Consider the following 18,554-nt stretch of genomic DNA (forward strand, 5'->3'; position numbering starts at 1 on the left):
AGAGCCACTATGTCCCAAAGATTTTGGACTGCTGTGTTTTCCTTTATATTTGTCTCCATGTATTCTTTGATTTCTTGGTTGACCCATTCATTATTCAATAGCTTCCAGATATTTTCTTGTGGCTGATTTCTAGTTTCACAGTATTGTGGTCAGAAAAGATGCATGGTATGATTTCAATTTTTTTTAAATTTGTTGGGATTTGGTTTGTGGTCTAATATGTGATCTGTTCTGCAGAGTGTTCCATGTGCACTTGAAAAGAACGTGCAGGGGTATCTGGGGAGCTCAGTCAGTTAAGCATCTGCCTTCAGCTCAAGTCATCCCAGGGTCCTGGGATCAAGCCCTGCATTTGGGCTCCCTGCTCAGCAGAGAGCCTGCATCTCTCTCTCCCTCTGCTGTTCCACCTGCTTGTTTCCTAGCTTGCTCTCACACTTTCTCTCTCTCTCTCTGTCAAATAAATAAAATCTTAAAAAAAAAAAAAAGGATGTGAAGTCCACTGTTTTAGGAATGGAATGTTCTGAATACATATGTTAAATTACCTGGTCCAAGATATCATTCAAAGCCACTATTTCTTTCTTGATATTCTGTTTGGATGATCTGTCCATTGATGTAAGTGGGGTTTTAAAGATTTTATTTATTTATTTATTTGACAGAGAGAGAGATCACAAGCAGGCAGAGAGGCAGGCAGAGAGAGAGGAGGAAGCAGGCTCCCTGCTGAGCAGAGAGCCCGATGTGGGCCTCGATCCCAGGACCCTGAGATCATGACCTGAGCCGAAGGCAGCGGCTTAACCCACTGAGCCACCCAGGCGTAAGTGGGGTTTTAAAGTCCCCTACTATCATTGTATTACTATCAATTAGGCTCCTTTCTGTACTGTTTCATGTATTTGGGTGTTCCCATGTTGGATACACAAATATTTACAACTGTTGTATCTTCCTAGATTGTCCTCTTGATTTTAGTGTCTTTGTCCTTTGTCTATTGTTACACTCTTTGTTTTAAAGTCCCTTTTGTATGATGTAAGTATTGCTACCCCGACTTTCTTTTCATAGCTACTGGCATGACAAATATTTCTCGATCCCCTCACTTTCAATCTGTATGTGTCTTTAGGTCTGAAATGAGTTTCTTGCAGGCAGCATATAGATGGGTCTTGTTTTTTTTTAACCAATCCATCACCCTGTGTCTTTTGACTGGAGCATTAAGTCCATTTACATTCAAAACAATTAATATGTATTATATCATTCTGTTCTTTGTTTTATGGTTATTTCTTTATAGTTCTTCTTTGGTCCTTTCTTCCTCTTTTCTCTCATAAGTTGGCTTTCTTTGGTGATACACGTGGATTCCTTTCTCTTTATTTTTTGTATATCGATTACTGGTTTTTGATTTGTGATTACCTCAATTTGTAGATAACATCTTCTGCATATAGCAGTCTATGTTAATAGACCCTTAAATCTGAACCTATTCTTTACCCCTCTCCACCCTACATTTTAGGTTTATAGTGTCATACTTTACCTTTTTTATTTTGTGAGTTACTTGACTGACTTTTTCAGGTATACTTATTTTTACTGCCATTGTGCTTTCTACTTTTATTACTCTTATTTATGGTCTTTATTTTCTACTCTGAGAGTCCTGTATAACAATTCTGGTATGGCTGGTTTAGTGGTGATGAACTCATTTAGTTTTTGTTTGTATGGAAAACTCTCTCTCTCTCCTTGTATTCTGAATGATAGTCTGGCTGGACAGAGTATTCACAGTTGCATATTTTTTTTCCTTTCAGCACCATAAATATATTATGCCACTTTCTTCTAACCTGCAAAGTTTCTGCTGAAAAATCCACCGATAGCCTTGAAGTTTCCCTTGTATATAACTGTTTTCTTTTTTCTTGCTGCTTTTAAAATTCTTTCTTTATTACAGCTTTTTGCCATTTTTTAATTTCTGTGTCTTGGTGTGGACTTCCTTGGGTTGACTCTGCTGGGGGATCTCTGTACCTCCTGCATCTGAATTTCTGTTTCCTACCCCAGATTCAGTAAGTTTTCAGTTGTTATTTCTTCAAATAAATTTTCTGCCCCCTTTTCTCTTCTCCTTCTGGGATCCCTATCATGCCAATGTTACTACACTTGATGGAGTCAACGAGTTCCCTAGGTCTACCCTCTATTTGCATAAATGTTTTTCATTCACCTGTTCATCTTGATTACTTTCCATTACTGCCCTCCAGGTCACAGATTCATCTGTTTCCTCCAACATGCTATTTATTCCATCTAATGTATTTTTAATTTCATTTACTGTGTTCTTCACCTCTGTTAACTTTTTTTTTTTTTAATCTTTGCTACAGGTCTCACAGATGTCTTCCACTCTTCTCTCAAGTCCAGTAAATATCTTTACGACTATTACTTTAAATTCTATCAGGTATATTACTTATCTCCATTCCACTTAGGTCTCTTGCTGTGGTTTTATCCTGCCCTTTCATTTGGGACATATTCCTCTATCTCCTCATTTTGTTACCTCTCTGTGTCTGTTTCTATGTGTTAGAAAAGTCAGCTATGTCTCGTGCTCTTGAAAGTAGTGGCCTTTTGAAGAAGAGGTCCTACAGTGTCCTACAGTACAGTGTCCCTCTTCACTGGAAACTGGTGGCTCAGGGGTGGCTCCTCTATGCAGTATGTGTGTTTTGGATGAGCTGCTTTTTCCTTCGGTGCAGTCATCTGTAATGGCTCTCTGCCTGCTTGGTTCCTATGGTGTTGGTGGGCCAGTGTGAAGCCTCCTTGGGCTTGAGTTGAGTCAGACTAGGTGTTTATCAGAGATGCAGTGGCACCAAACGACAAGGTGCTAAACCCATGTTGTCCCAAGAAGCTTTCGTCACTGGGTAGAACCAGCAATCACACCAGCTGTCAGCCCCCAACTCACTGCTGGGGCCGCAATCTAAGTGGTGTCAGGGAGGGCAAGAGTCACTTTGGACCAGTAGTGGCCCCTGTTGTGGCTGCTTGCACACTGCCAGGCTTGTGGCCCTGGTATGAATGGGCTCCAGCCAGGAGTGTACTGGATAGGGCAGATCTGTAATATGCTGGGGGTGGGGCATGAAGTTTTAACAAGGTTTACACAATGGTTCTCCATGAGAGGGAACCTACTTCTGCTGCGGGTACCAAGGCCCTACAAACTCTGGGACCAGGAGATGAGGTATTGGCAAGGTTTGTGCTGTGTTCTCAGGAAAGGAACCAGCAGCAGACCTGGGTCTGAGACAAGTCTGGCTGGATGGGGGGGATCTGCTAAGCAGAGCTAAGCAAGGTGGATAGTAAATTTCTGCACTGCAGGTGGTCATGTGTTTATACTGGGACAGAGTGAAGGGAAAGAACTCCTATCCACTACTTTGTTTCTGGAGGAGTCTCCCAGTGATCTCTGTCCTGAATAATTCTCCATCCCATACACCTAAGGCATTTTTCAAACTGTGGCTTCTATGCTGTCTCTCCCCAGGCTGTTTGTTATGCTGTCACTTTAAGGGCATGGACTCTATTTTCTCTCACCTTCTGCCCTCCAAGTTTTCCAAGAGCTGACCCACTGATTTTTAAAATTCCAGGCTTTAAGCCATGCTGGTTTTAAGAACTCACAAAATTAGGCCCCTCTGGTTTTCAAAGCCAAGTGTTATGGGAATTCATCTTCCCTGTGAGGGCTTCCTGGTGTGACAGTCTGTTTCTCTCCCCTCTCCGTGCCCACAGGTCCCTCCCTCTCTCAGACAGTCCTGTGGTTTCCCTCCCCACTGTGTCTCTGCCCTTCCTACCCTCTTCAATGTAACCTCTTCTCTACATTTAGTTATGGAGTTTATTCTGTCAGTCTTTGGGTAATTTTCTGGGTTATTTACCCTGATGTGAGTGTTATCCAGGTGTATTAGTGGAACAAAGTAAGCTTAGGGTCCTTCTACTCCCCCATTTTCCCAGCGATCTCCTATCTCACATCTTTATCCATTCATCCACTGATGGGGATGGTAGGTTGTTTCCATATCTTGGCTATTGTAAATGATACTGCAATGAACATAGGGGTGGCAAATATTTTTTTAAGTTAGTGTTTTCCTTTCCTTCAGAATACTGTTTTTAATTTTTTGAGGACTCTCCATATGGCTTTGCATAGTGGATGAACATATTTTAATTTCCCTTTCTTCCACAGTCTCACCAACACTATTTTTCATCTTTTTGACAGTATTTATTCTAACAGGTGTGTAATTATATTGATGTGTCATTATGGTTTTGATTTACATTTCCCTGATGATTAGTGATGTTGACCACCTTTTCATGTACCAGTCAGCCATCTGTATGTCTTCTTTCAAAAAATATCTACTCAGATGCTCCGTCCATTTTTAAAAATTAGATTTGCTGGGGGGTTTTGGTGTGTTTTTTGTTTGTTTTTATTTTGCTATTGAGTTATAGGAGTTCTTCACATATTTTATATACTAACCCACTGATAGATATATGATTTACAAATATTTTCTCCCATTTGGTAGACTAGCTTTTCATTTTTTGATGGCTTCCATCATCTGTACAGAAGATTTTCAGTTTAATGTCATCCCTCTTTTTGCTTTTGTTGGCAAATCCATAAAATCATCACCAAGACCAATGTTCAGGAACTTACCACCTATGTTTTCTTCTAGAAGTTTTACGGTATCAGGTCATATATTCGTCTTTAATCCACTTTGAGTTATCTTTGTGAATGCTGTAAGATAGTGATCCAGCTTCATTCTTTTGCATATGGCTGTACAGCTTTCCCAACACCATTTATTCTTCAGTAATGTGTATTTTGTATTATATTCTGGGCTCCTCTGTCATAAATTAGTTGACCATATTTGCATAGATTTAGTTCTAGGTTCTCCATTCTGTTCCACTTATCTGTGTCTGTTTTTATGCCAAGTCTGGTAACTACAGACTTGTAATATACTTTGAAAGCAGGAAGTGTAATGCATCCAGGTTTGTTCCTTCTTTTGCTTTGGCTATTTGGGATCCCTTTATGGCTCCATTCAAATTTTAGGACTATTTATTTCTGTGAGAAATACCATTGAAATTGTGATAGAGATTGCACTGAATCTGTACATTGCTTTGGGTAGTATGGACATTTTAGCAATATTAGTTATTCCAATCCATGAGGACCAATTATCTTCCCATTTGTTTCTTTTCAATTTCTTTCACTAGTATCTTACAGTTTTCAGTGTACAGGCTAGTACATTGAATAAAGGTGGTAAAGGTAGGCATTCATGTCTTATTTCTGATTTTAAAGGAAAAGTCTCAAGCTTCCAGCTTTTAGTATGATGTGAGGTGTGGGCTTATCATATATGGCCTTTATGATATTGAGATACATTTCCTCAATACCCACTTTGATGAGAATTTTTATCATAAATGGATGCTGAATTCTGTCAAATGCCTTTTGGCATCTATTGAGATGACCTTGTGATCTGTATCCCTCATTTTGTTAATGTGGTATATCACACCGGTTGATTTGCAGGTGATATACCATCCCTGCATCCCCCAGAATAAATCCTACTTGATCATGGTGTATAAGTTCTTTAATTTTTTTTTTTAAATTCTCAGACTGTGGCATTTATTGAGAACAAAACTCTCATCCAAAGGTAAAATGATTACCAAAGGAATCTCTTTTATAAGCATGACTCTTAATGAAAGTCCAGCGAATACCGAAGAGAAGAATATTTTGCTTTGAGAAACAGCAGAGCATTAAAGCAGCCTGAGGGTAAATGCTACTTCCTTCATGTCATATATTCTTTTAATTTATTCTTAAGTTCAGTTTGCTCATATTTTGTTGAGAATTTTTCACATCTGTGTTCATCAGGTATACTGGCATGTCGTTTTATAGAGGCATCTTTAACTGGTTTTGGTATGAGCATAAGGCTGGCCTTGTAAAAATGACTTTGGAACTGTTTCCTCCCATTCCATTGTTTGGAAGAGACTGAAAAGAATTGGTATTAATTCTTTAAATGTTTGGTAGAATTCCCCAGGGAAGCCACCTGTTCCTGAACTTTTGTTTATTGGGAGGTTTTGGATTACCGATGAAATCTTACTAGTCTGTTCAGATTTTCTATTTCTTTATGACTCAGTCTTGCTAGGTTTTACACTTCTAGGTATTTACCTATTTCTTCTAAGTTGTCCAATTTGTTGACATATAAATATTCATAGCAGTCTTTTATGATCCTTTGTATTTCTGTGGTACCAGTTTTTAAATCTTTTCTTTCATTTCTAATTTTATTTGTGATTTCTTTTTCTTGGGTGATTCTAGCTAAAGGTTTGTCGGGTTTGATTACATCTTCCAAAATTTGATTGTTTCCAAATTGTCTTTTTACTCAGTTTTATTATTTGCACCTGATCCTTGTTATTTTCTTCCTGTACTAACTTTGGGCTTCATTTGTTCCTCTTTTTCTGGTTCCTTGAAGTGTAAAGTTATTTGACATCTTTCTTGTTTCTTGATGTAGGCCTTTATCACTATGAACTTCCTCCTCTTAGAACTGTTCTTGCCACAGAGCCCAGAAGTTTTTTTATTTTTTGGTATGTTGTATTTCCATTCGCCTCAAGGTATTTTTCTTTTGATTTCTTCTTTAAACAACATACTCCTGAGAAACCAGTTTGTCAATGTCCACAAATTGGTGAGTTCTCCAGATTTCTTCTTATAATGGCTTTTAGTTTCGTATTACTGGGATCAGAAAAGATGCTTAACATTATGTCAATCTTCTTAAATTTATTGAGATGCAAACCAAACAAGACTCTGAACTATAGAGAACAAACTGGTTACCAGGCAGAATGTAGGTTGAGGGGGTGGGTCAAATAAGAGATGGGGATTAAGGAGTGCACTTGTGTTGAGCACCGGGTATTGTATGGAAGTGCTGAATCACTATAAAACTAATATTACATTGTGTTAACTACCCGGAATTAAAAAAAAGAAAAAAAAAGACTTGTTTTCTAGCCTAACAGTTGACATATACCCTGCAGAATGTTTCCATGTGTTACCTGAAAAGAATATGTATTCTGTTGAATTTGGATGAAATGTTCTGTTATATGTCTGCAAAGTTCATCTGGTCTAACATGTCATTTCAGGCCAATGTTTCCTTATTGATTTTTCTGGATGGATGATCTATCCATTGATAATAGTGGGTTTTAAAGTCCTGCACTACAGGGCGCCTGGGTGGCTCAGTTGGTTAAGCAACTGCCTTTGGCTCAGGTCATGATCCTAGAGTCCCCGAATCAAGTCCCAAATCAGGCTTCCTGCTCAGTGGGGAGTCTGCTGCTCTCCCGACCCTCTCCCCTCTCATGCTCTCTATCTCACACTCTCTCTCAAGTAAATACATTTAAAAAAAAAAAAAAATCTTGTAAAAAAAAATAATAAAGTCCTGCACTATTCCTATAATGCTATCTTATTAGATTGACCTCTTTATCATTATATAATGACCTTGTCTCTTAATTAGTCTATCTAGCTTTCTTTAGGTTTCCCTGTGCATGGATTATCTTTTCCATCCCTTCACTTTCAGTCTGTGTGTATTCTTACATCTGAGGTGAGTTTCTTTAGGCAGCATATAGATGGGTCACGTCAGCCACAATGTCTTTTAATTGGAGAACTGAGCCCATGCACATCTAAAGTAAATATTGATAAGCATGCACTTACTGCCATTGTGTTCATTGTTTTCTAGCTATTTTACAGGTCTCTGGTTCTCTCTTCTTCTCTGGTTCCCTTCCTTTATGATTTGATGATTTTCTGCACTGGTATGCTTGAATTCCTTTCTCTCTTTTGTGTTTCTAACTACAACGTTTTGCTTTGTAATTACCAAGAGACTTACATAGACTGTTACAAATATAAGTAGTCTTAAGTTAGTAGGAACTTAAGTTAGAACACATTCTAGCGCTACATTTTTACTCTTCCCCTCTTTGCTGTAGCATGACCCACACATGCTCATCATGTTCATTTTTTATTTATATAGTTTAATGTATGTTCTTAAATAAATTAAACACGGATCAGCCAATCAAGCAGCCAATCAAGTTAAAATAGTATATATGACATTAAGAGAAAATTTAATGGTTCCTAAAGCCTGCCTAAACATGTTTGACTCTAATGTTAATTTCATAGCAAGAGATAAATATTCTGTACTTAGGTTCGAGTCAAAGTAATACCTAACTGGAGAATGGAGGTTTTAAATATATTACTTATTATATTAAACAGAAATAAAACTTTGGCATTACGTGATAATGCAACTGCTTTTCTTGTACTTCAAATTCATTGTTCCTTCATATACAGATATAAAATTTTTATTTTACCAGCAACTTCTAGTTTAATTTGCTTTCTTGAAAACCACAGAGCCTAGTCATTGTATAATCAATATGAAGTTATTCGAGTGAAGACAGTAAGGACTTGGGGAAGAAAGCCATCTAATGAGAAGCCAGAGAGGGAAGGAGGGATGTTTTTTTGATTGTACCAGTCTGGAGTGGAGTTTCTGTCTGACTGACAGTGGAAGGAAAAGAAAATGTGTAGTTTCAAATACCACAGATTCTCATTGTTCTTAACAAATCTTGGTAACCTTTCTGGAATAAATGTTCATTTGCTGTATGTCCTTGGGACCATCTCGAGAGACTTCGTTGTTTTAGAATTTTCACCGGGTCTATGGAGCTACTCATGCTGTCATCCTGGAAGCCCCTCTCATGTCATTTATGCCCAGAATGTTTTCTTGGGTTATACTTTTGAGTGTCTTTTTAAAGGGCTCTAATTACATACATCCTTTGACTATCTTCCATTTCAACTACTTTTTGACCATTTTTTTCCCTCATTTTTCATTCTCTTTGTTTTCCTATACATTTCTGATAGGATTTTGCCTTCTTGTCTTTTTTTTTTTTTAACTTCAATCGATTGCCCTTACATTTTTCTTGTTTTCCTGACCATTATTGTTCTTCGTATTTCTCAAAGTGGTTTTTTCCCCCCATGCTCTTAAATGTTTATTTGATGACATTTCATTCAGTTGACAGTATTGTATTATAGTGTAGCTTTTGGATTTTTCAGTTCCACCCTCCACCTAAGAGATTTCTTTTATAGATAAAAAATTATTTTATGGCAGTTTTTTGTAGGTGTATTGGGGCAGGGTGAAGAAAGGCTATTATTTTTTGCTATTCTTTTTATTCCTGCAGAATCTTTAATTTCCTCATTTTCCTCCCTGCCCACTCTGTGAGGAGTAACTCTTCTCTTTGTATCTGACTGACTCTCCTTCAAAAACAATGGTTCTCTGAGGCTGCCTCTTCAGGTCCCACTGTCTTTCTAATCATTTCCCTATATCATGTGCTGAGAACCATTATGTCCTGACCTGTGTTTAGTATTCTGGAACTTAGTATTAGACTTTTCCTTTTAGAGGATGCTTTTGCTTGTGCTTTTTCTTAGTTGTCCATGCCCCTCTACTCTTAAGCCTTTAGAATTTATTTATCTATAAGACAATTAGAAGGTTATGATATTCTTTATTTCCTAGTCATTCTGAAGAGATGAGTGATACATGTTATTTCCTGTTTATTTGATCACTTTTTTTAACTCTGAGAAAAATCAGACTGCTGCCATTGTCCTCTAAAAACCTTTGTAAGAAGACTTTTAATTATGGATTTAATCTCTTTATTAGATATAAAACTGCTTTAATTTTTCTTCACTGTTCAGACAGAATTATCAGTTGCATTTTTTTCTGTACATAGTTTCCTGATTTCATATAAATTTTCAAACTTATTTGCATAAGTTTTTAATATTCTGTTACTCTATTTTATGTAGAATCAGGAACAATAAACAAGACATCCTCATTCTTGTACAGGTAACATGTGCCTTCTTTCTTTCTTGATCAGTCCTTTTAGGGAAGTAGCAGCTTTAGAAATACTGGTAAGGTCTTTGACATTTCTGTCATCAAGAACTGAGGTCTGTGGGCACCTGGGTAGCTTAATTGGTTAAGAACCTGCCTTTGGCTCAGGTCATGATTCTGGAGTCCCATCAGGCTCCCTGTTCAGCTTCTGCTTCTCCCTCTGACTGCCCCCCCTACCAATGTTCTGTTTCTTTCTCATTCTCTCTCTCCCAAATAAATAAGTAAAATCTTTATTTAAAAAAAAACTGAGGTCTGTGCTCTCCCCCTAGATCTCTGAAGGTAGTGATTGCTTCCACCAATAATATACCATGGATGTGACACTATATGAATTCTGAGGTCATAAAATGCCTTGTAGTTTCATGCTAGTTTTATGAGGATGTTAACTCTAAAGGAAGTTAGTTGCCATGTAAGAAATCGGACTGTCCTGAGAGTACAAACCTCCTTACTAGTCCATTCTGAGGCCAACACCTACCTTTTTGCCCTCACAAACCCTCTACCATTTCAGTACACTGACAAGGCCATAGTTTGGAAGGCAAAGAATTCAAATAATCAATGTTACATTGTAAACCACAGAAAAAGAGATATAAGAGATAAAGCTGTCAGGGAGTTTTCCTATACCCATATGTCAACAGCTGGTTTGAATACATATTTAGTCTGCTCCCTACCCCATTTCATATTAAATGGAAGAAGGAGATTAAGTTGTAACATGCCATGCTGAAATACCCCTACTTCTCTACCATACAACATGCTGTACTGCTAGGAATTTTAATATCGTATAAAACCAGCAAAATGAAAACTTAAAAACAAAAACAAAAGAAGCTATGGATTGGGAAAGCTCAGAAAATCCCAGCAACTAGTATACTACTGCTAAGAACCAATCGGTAGGCAATTAATATTTGTTAGATGAATTTGAATGAGTCAGTTCATTTTTTTCTGGCCTAAATTACCACAAGCATTACATGCAATAAAAAGTTATTTAACTATTAATTGATATCCTTCCGGGTGTTGGTCTCTCTGGGACCATACCTACTTCCTTGAAAGGAGCTTCTTTTCTCAACATTAAATCTTTCAAAAAAGAGATTAAAACAGTCTGTTGTGCTTGATGTTTTTAGGCTAGTAAGAAAAAAAATGGGAATAATTTTAATACTTAAGGGGAGTTTAACAAGTTATTCTGTAATTTTAGGGCAGGGGTCAGGAAGTAACATATTAAACGAATGACCAACTTAAAATAATTTGTGATAACCTACCAAATCCAGGAACACTTTTGAGACTAGCTTTGAGGCAAATTTTCTCCAATCTGAGATAGCTATATCTCATCAGACAGTTCCACAGGAATAGCCAGTCCATTCTTGTCCGATGATTCATGATAATGACACTTCTTTCCCCAGGAACAAATGCATCACCTGTTATAATCACCTTCACACCAAACATGGTCTCCAACAATGCCTAAGGAATAAACAATATAGACATGTAACAATTTAAAGTTATGATTTCCCATAGATAAATTATATCATGTCCTGTAAATAAACCTTATTTCTAATAAGTCAAAGGCATAGTGTTTCTCAAGATCATTGCTTCTAGGGGCACCTGGGTGGCTCAGTGGGTTAAGCCTCTGCCTTCATCTCAGGTCAGGGTCTCAGGGTCCTGGGATCGAGCCCCGCATCGGGCTCTCTGCTCAGCAGGGAGCCTGCTCCCGCCTCTCTCTCTGCCAGACTCTCTGCCTACTTGTGATCTCTCTCTCTGTCAAATAAAACTTTTTTTAAAAAAGATTATTGCTTCTATAATAATCTGAAATAAGAAGTTAGTCTCAAAGAATGAGAATACAAAGGCACTGTTTGTATTTTTAGTGTTATTAATTTAGGTTTCTGACAGTTTCTTAATTAAAGAAATGCTAACTTTCACTGAAATCTTCAGGATATAATTTTACCTTAAAAATAAAAAAGTGTAAAAAAAGAAAGAAAAAAGTGTAAAAGACATGAAAGAAGATTCCACTGTGTAATTTCTTAAGGCTATAGATACATTATTACTTTCTAGAAAGGAAAATCAGGAAATTTAACACCAAATATAGGGCTGAGGGACAGAAAGTCAAAATTTTCATTTTATACCTTTCTGTATTACGATCTTTTTAAACACATACACATATCTGTTTAGCAATATAAAGGATAAAATAACCATATGTTTATAAACTTCTGCAGCCCCAGTACCCAGTACCTAGAAGATGCTCAAGTATTTACTGAATTTGGAACTTTTCTGATAAGCAGGCACATAAATATTTAGAAGAAAATATATTACAGGGGGTGCCTGGGTGGTTCAGTGTGTTAAAGCCTCTGCCTTCGGCTCAGGTCATGATTCCCAGGGTCCTGGGATCGAGCCCCACATCGGGCTCTCTGCTCAGCAGGGAGCCTGCTTCCTCCTCTCTCTCTCTGCCTGCCTCTCTGCCTACTTGTGATCCCTGTCTGTCAAATAAATAAATAAAGTCTTTAAAAAAATAATAATAAATAAAATATATTACAGACTGGTTTTGTGGAGGAAAAAAAAAGCCCCAGAAAATAAGAAAACCTGATTATTAATTTCAATCTCTTATTTAAATTTTCTAGTAATTTTTAGGTAAAAAATTTACTAGATAAAATATGACTTCACTATTAATGGAAAAAAGGGATTGAAAACCTTTGTGGAAGTACAGAGCACATAAACTGCAGTACAGCATATAACAGAATATGGAGCAACAATGCAAGTAAACGAACTACAGGTGTCTACAACAACACAGATGGCTCACTAGCATAACGCTGAGAGAAGCAAAACAAACAAAAAGTGCCATATATAAAACTTCTAAAACAGACCGCAACTAAGATATTTAGAAGTAAATATATAGCCAATAAAATTAAAAGGACAGCAAGGGAACGACTATCTTATAGCTCAGGTTAGTGCCTGCTTCTATTAAGGAGGAGATGATTGTTACTTCTCAGCCCTCTGGCAAACCACCTACCTTCCAATACTCGAGTTCTTGAAGTGGTTGATAGCTACACTTTACTAGATCATTTTAAAGTGTGCATTTATGTTTTACAAACATTGGCTATATTTGTTACATTTCACAAAAACAGGACTTCAAAATAAACACAGGACCAAGAAAAAAAAGGTTAAAAGGAATATTAGCCAAGGAAAAGTCAGAAATGTTTTATGTCCAAAGAATTATGCAATCAGAATGTTAATATCTTAACAGAGTAAAACGACATCCCACAGATCCCATCAAGTTACTTTCCCAGAGCTGAGATTCACTTTAGGGCATGGGTGTTTAACCTGACATCAAGTCCCAGAAGTATGGCCTTCAGGGAGTAAATAAAAACGAACACCTCCTGAAAATGTATACACAGGTACTCTGCTCAATGCCTGTAGTTTTCATCTGATTTTCAAATAATTATAACCCCCACTCCAAAGTCTTGGAAAGTCAAGTCCTAGGTAGACTTCTCGATAGAGAGCCATGGCAGTCCTCTAGGCTTGGACCCGCAACAGGAACTGTCTCTCTGTAAGTACACAGGACCATCAACTCCCAAAATGAATTACTGAATTCCATGTCTCAGCCCAGAGGACATATGTGAAGACACCATCTATGGCTTATTAATTGGGTCCGGCTCCACTCCACTTTCCAAATGATACTTTACAGTTTTTACAAAAAACTAAAATGCTGGATGCCCTTCCCTTAACTGGTAGAAAGATGAAGTTGACTGTTAATTGTGTGTTGAGCCACATAAAAAAGTTAAAAAATCTTAAAGCCTATAAATGCCAAACCTCAACCCTCACCTTTTAAGTGCAACTTCTAATACATGTATCCCGTGGATCCCAAATGTCAAAATAAATCCAGACTATTTGTCCAGGAGCATATCATACAGCATTCTCTCCCTTGCCATCCAGCATTTCATCAGAATATGCCTGAAAGATATATATAACCTTTTGGACAGCCTAGATCTCAAACTCACATTAATCATTTGTAATACCATACAAGACCTATCTAGTCAAGTTATTTACAGCTCCTGCAAAGGCAGAACTACAAATATTTACTACACAGAGATAAGGTTATAACGTGGCTAAACTGCAGAATTCAAATAATTGGATTAAAACTGATTAATCAGATTAAGAACTATTCTAGAAAAAAATGTGAGAATACTGTCTTTTTTCCTAGTCTAGAATAGAAACTAGTATAGAAGAAAAACTAATCTTATAAAATTTAATAATGGTTTATGGAAGCAATTTCTGAGGATCTTTTATAGACCACTAATCACTACCTCAAAGTGTTCTACGTGTCTGAAAACACAAAGATGAGAGGTTCCCCTTCATAATCACAGAGAATCAGTTTTGCCATCATGGCCCAAGCTCTCATTTATCCTTCCGATGAATCTTTATTTAGTCTGAGGTAAAAACAACTCTGTGGCGCTCCCCTTCTCCTAGTCTGCCTGGGCTTTTCAGACTTCACTTAGGCCCAGCTCTTCAAATTCTTAGCTATTTAAAGTCTTGCAATCCCAAGCCATTCATCACAGTATCCCTTCTCTTAGTGGCAGTCTAGGTAGAAACTATACCCTGTATCTGTTGAACACCTGTTTTATTCTAGGATTGGACTGTAATCAGCAGGCTGTGGAATAGACTTGTGTCCTACGTGGGGAGTTATCAAATGATCTCTAACTTCCTAAGTCATAACTAGGGTGAGAGGACAGAACTCCAAATAATTTACATAATCCCAGGTTATTAGCTACAATTGGACCACTGGAACGACTCCCAACTTTGAGAAGCAAAAAGTGTTCTGGCGCATGCCAAGTCTGATCTTGACCACAGTGATTATGCTGAACGAACTGTCTGAAAATTAAATGAATTAAGACCTACACTCCCCGCTGTAGGGATGTACCAAGAGAAAACGGTCACTCTGCAGACTGTTCTGGAAGGAATTCTTACACAGATAGGTTAGACGAGGTGACCTCTAAGTCTCACCTAACTCTAAGATTCTAGAAGATTTTACTGGGGGACCTCATTTAAAACGCAAAATGCTCCTTAAAAATGGTAAGAGAAGAAAAATCTTGCCAATGAAATTATTTTAATGCATAAGAGATGCTTACAAAAAAGATCGCCTTATGATTATTTCGGTGAAGCAGTAATTTGTTTAAATCCATTTACCTAATCTATTATTAGTGAACATTTTTTTTAATTGTTTGGAATTGCTTAAAGTACATGTATAGCTGAGAAAAGACTAAATTCCCTATGAGTAAAAAAATATATATATATTTGTTTCGAAATAAAAACTTCTTTAGCACCTTGTAAAAGTATGAAATAAAAGATCATAAAAGACACTGACAAATTTTTGTGACTTAGCTGTAAAGCATTCAACTATAAATTTCTTAGCTGAAAGACTCTGCTTGATATGCCCTTACTCATAAGCAAGGCAGTGAGTTAAACAGGTAATAGAAATTTTTTCAAATATATACTAATTTAATACTACAGTGATGGTTGTTGAATTCTGCCTGTGTGTCAAGTTCTCAAAGCAAGTCAGGAATAGCTGAAACTGACCACTGAAAATCTCACAGAAATGTACCTCACAGGAGACAAGTACATATCAATAAATCCAGCTCAGTTTTTTTCTAAAGAATGCTAGAACAGCTTTTTCTACCTGACCATCAGATGAAGTGACTGGTCTACATGCTATTTAAAACACAAGAATGACACTCAATACAGCACCACTCACATTTCATCTCACTTTCAACAGGGGTGAGGGTAACCCTAGATTAAAAACAAAAGAAACACACACACATATTATCTTTCCACTCTTCGCTCATCCACCCTACGCATGCACCTGGAGTTGTATAAAGACTTGTACCATAGTGTATGGTGTAATGCTGTGTGACAGTACCAGCACTAAGAGTGACAGCAGAAGCAGCTATGGCAGAATTTGTTTAGTGAAGTCCAGCATTTCTTCCAGAGTAACAGATTTTAGTTATATACCTAGTTGCCCAGAGGAAAGACGGTATTTCCCGGATGTTATTATAGCCGTCAGCCATTCCCTCCAATGGGGTGAGCAAGAGAAAAAGGTGCTCTTTGTATATAATTCACTGATTTAAAGGAAAGCCCTTGCTCTGGATTTCCTCCCAGACCCACTTCCTGCAGAGTGGGGCAAAAAAGTGGTAGTGACCAGTCCCGACCATATTATTATGCCAGGCTGGATGGAAGGAATCTGAGTCCCTGACTGACATGGGAGCAGAGCGAGCCTGCCCACGTGGTCCTGAGGATGAATAAAGTTCCACCTTAATCAAACCACTGTATTCTGAAAAAGCTATATTCACTACCTCATTCGCTCATCAGAATAACTGCCTGAGGGAAGTAGGCAGCATTAGAACCCCTGTTTTTCAAATGAAAAGAGAAGTTTAGGGAGGCTAAGTAGTTCCGCCAAGTTCAAATGACTAGAAAGTGGTAAGGTCAGTACTGAAATCAAATGTCTGTACCAATAAGCACTCCACTTATATTGGCTCTCCGAGGAAATAGACTGATTGGACACTAGAGCATGGCAACTGCAAAGATTCCTACCAACGTAGTAACTACAAGAAAATTTTCAAAACCCTTTAGGTTTTGGTAGAAGGGTGTAGCCAAAAATGTGATTCATATTCAAAAGATTATACACTGGAAAATTTAAGACTTTAAATAAAATGTAAAGCAATGTATGATCATTACCAAAAAATCATTTTAGTATATGTGCTGCCGAAGCGAGCACTACCAAAAAATCATTTACCTCTAAACGTTTTAGAATCAGATACACAGTGCTAAAACAGCAATGGCTCTCAAAAGATCATCTACTCCAGTTTCTTTATTTTACAGATGATAAAATAAAAATCTTTTAAAAGTTATATATTAACTTGAAAAAAGCTGAAAGTTTTCAAAATGAAATGTCTCTGGTTTATAGTGACTTTATAAACGGAATTAGTTAACATTCAGGTAGCTTGTAGAGGATTAGCTCTACAAGCTAATTAGCTTCTTAGAAATATGTACTTACGACAGTTAAGCTTATGCGAGCTGGGCATTATGTGCTTATTTTACTTAATATAAATATGATATTTGATGGAGAAATACTCATTTTGTAAATAAGTACTACTAGTGGGTAAGCAACACCACAAAAACGAGTATTCCGTATTAAATGGTCTGTTTGAAAGCCACAATGAAACAATGGACCTCATTTTAAAGCTAATTTAAAAATCTACCTCTAAAAAATTCATGGCCTGAGAAGTCACCTTCTGTCATCTAGCAAAGGAGGCAGTCTCTCAGGCGAATGAAAGACAAACTAGTCAAGCTGTGTGTATCTACAACTAGGCAAGATGGCTTAGGTAGAACACTATTACCTTCCTGGGGTCAGAGGTCCTATCTGTCCTGCTTATCATCACCTTCTAGCAATAGGCTTGGCACATGGTGGACACTTAATAAATAGTTGCTGGATGAATGTCCAGGATCCTGCTGATTACTTTTGACATAACAACAGTTAACAAAACTTACCAAAAAAGTCTTTCCTTCTATTATGAAGGGAAAAAGAATTTTTACATAAATGTATAAGGAGTATCCATACTGATAATATGTAAGAATATTACAAATATTTGATGCAATGTACTTCCTACAGGAGAAAAAAAAAAAAAAAAAGGAAGGTGGCTGTCGCTTCCTGCCCTGAAAACTCACCACTCAGCTAAGTTACAGGAAAATAAGTTTATGATGAATTAACAGATGAGAAAGCTCAGAATGTAATGAAACCAACAAAGATCCCGATATAAATTCTAGAACTTGAAAGTATGGTATTTTAAATAGAGGCAGCACAAGAGAGGGTCAATGAACCTGGTGACTTGTACAGCAACGTAAGCATCTACCACACCCGCAACTGCAGTCCCAGAAGGAGAGGGGAGACGAAATGGAACAGAAAAAAAATATATATATATATGAGGGAATACGAGCCCCAAACATTCGAAAGTGGAAAAAGCAAAGCTACAGATCTAAGAAGCCCAAGGAAACACAGCAAAATAAACAAAGAAAACTAGACCTAGCATATTATCACCAAACTGCTGAAAACAAGCAAACAAAGAAAAAACAACACAACAACAGGGAAAGAAATCTTGAAAGCAGCCAGAGAAAAAGGGCTGCAACAACAGAGGATAGCTAACTTTTCATCAACAACAGGGAGACCACAAGACAGCAGAACTTTAAAGTATGGAAAGAAGAAAAACTGTCATCCCATAATTTCACAGCCAGCAAACAGAATTTCAAGAACAAAGGCAAAATAAAGAAATTTTCAACTAAAAGAAAACAGAATTAATCCACAGGAGCCCTCACTGCAAGACAAGCTAAAGGAAGTTCTTCAGGCTGAAAGGAAATGATACCAGACAGAAACTCTAATAAAGGATAAAGAATACTATAAATGGAAAATACTTAGATAAATATAAGACTATATTCTCTCATACTATTTCTTTGAAAGACACAGGACTAGTAAAAGGGAAAAGCTGTAACACTCACCCTAGAGTTTATTGTGCAAGTGGATGTATCAGGCCAGCAGCAGCAGCACCGAGGAGGCAAGCATGAAAGCCCTACCAGATCCCAACTCTTCCATTTGACACAAGGTGGTAAATAAGAACTTCGGGTGGACCGTGACCGGCTAAGGATACATTATGTGGTCCCTAGGTTGTAACTCAATTGTGTTCACAA

At 37.4% G+C, this 18,554-nt stretch overlaps 1 protein-coding gene across 2 annotated transcripts in view; it reads right to left on the reverse strand.

Annotated features, from left to right (window-relative positions):
- The window catches only part of LCLAT1 (lysocardiolipin acyltransferase 1), a 184,043-nt gene that overhangs the window by 101,313 nt on the left and 64,176 nt on the right, over positions 1 to 18,554 (reverse strand). Inside the window, exons 1-2 of one of the 2 annotated variants that reach the window (XM_044261825.1) lie at positions 13,644 to 13,838; positions 11,093 to 11,291 (exon numbers count right to left, since the gene is read on the reverse strand). In XM_044261825.1, the coding sequence (XP_044117760.1) occupies positions 11,093 to 11,276 (184 nt within the window). In that variant the 5' untranslated portion in view covers positions 11,277 to 11,291; positions 13,644 to 13,838. Of the gene's footprint in view, positions 1 to 11,092; positions 11,292 to 13,643; positions 13,839 to 18,554 lie in introns of those variants that run through there. The other variant, XM_044261824.1, reaches the window with a different exon arrangement.

This window comes from Neovison vison, chromosome 8, assembly GCF_020171115.1.
Source record: "Neovison vison isolate M4711 chromosome 8, ASM_NN_V1, whole genome shotgun sequence".
Lineage (NCBI taxonomy): Eukaryota > Metazoa > Chordata > Mammalia > Carnivora > Mustelidae > Neogale > Neogale vison.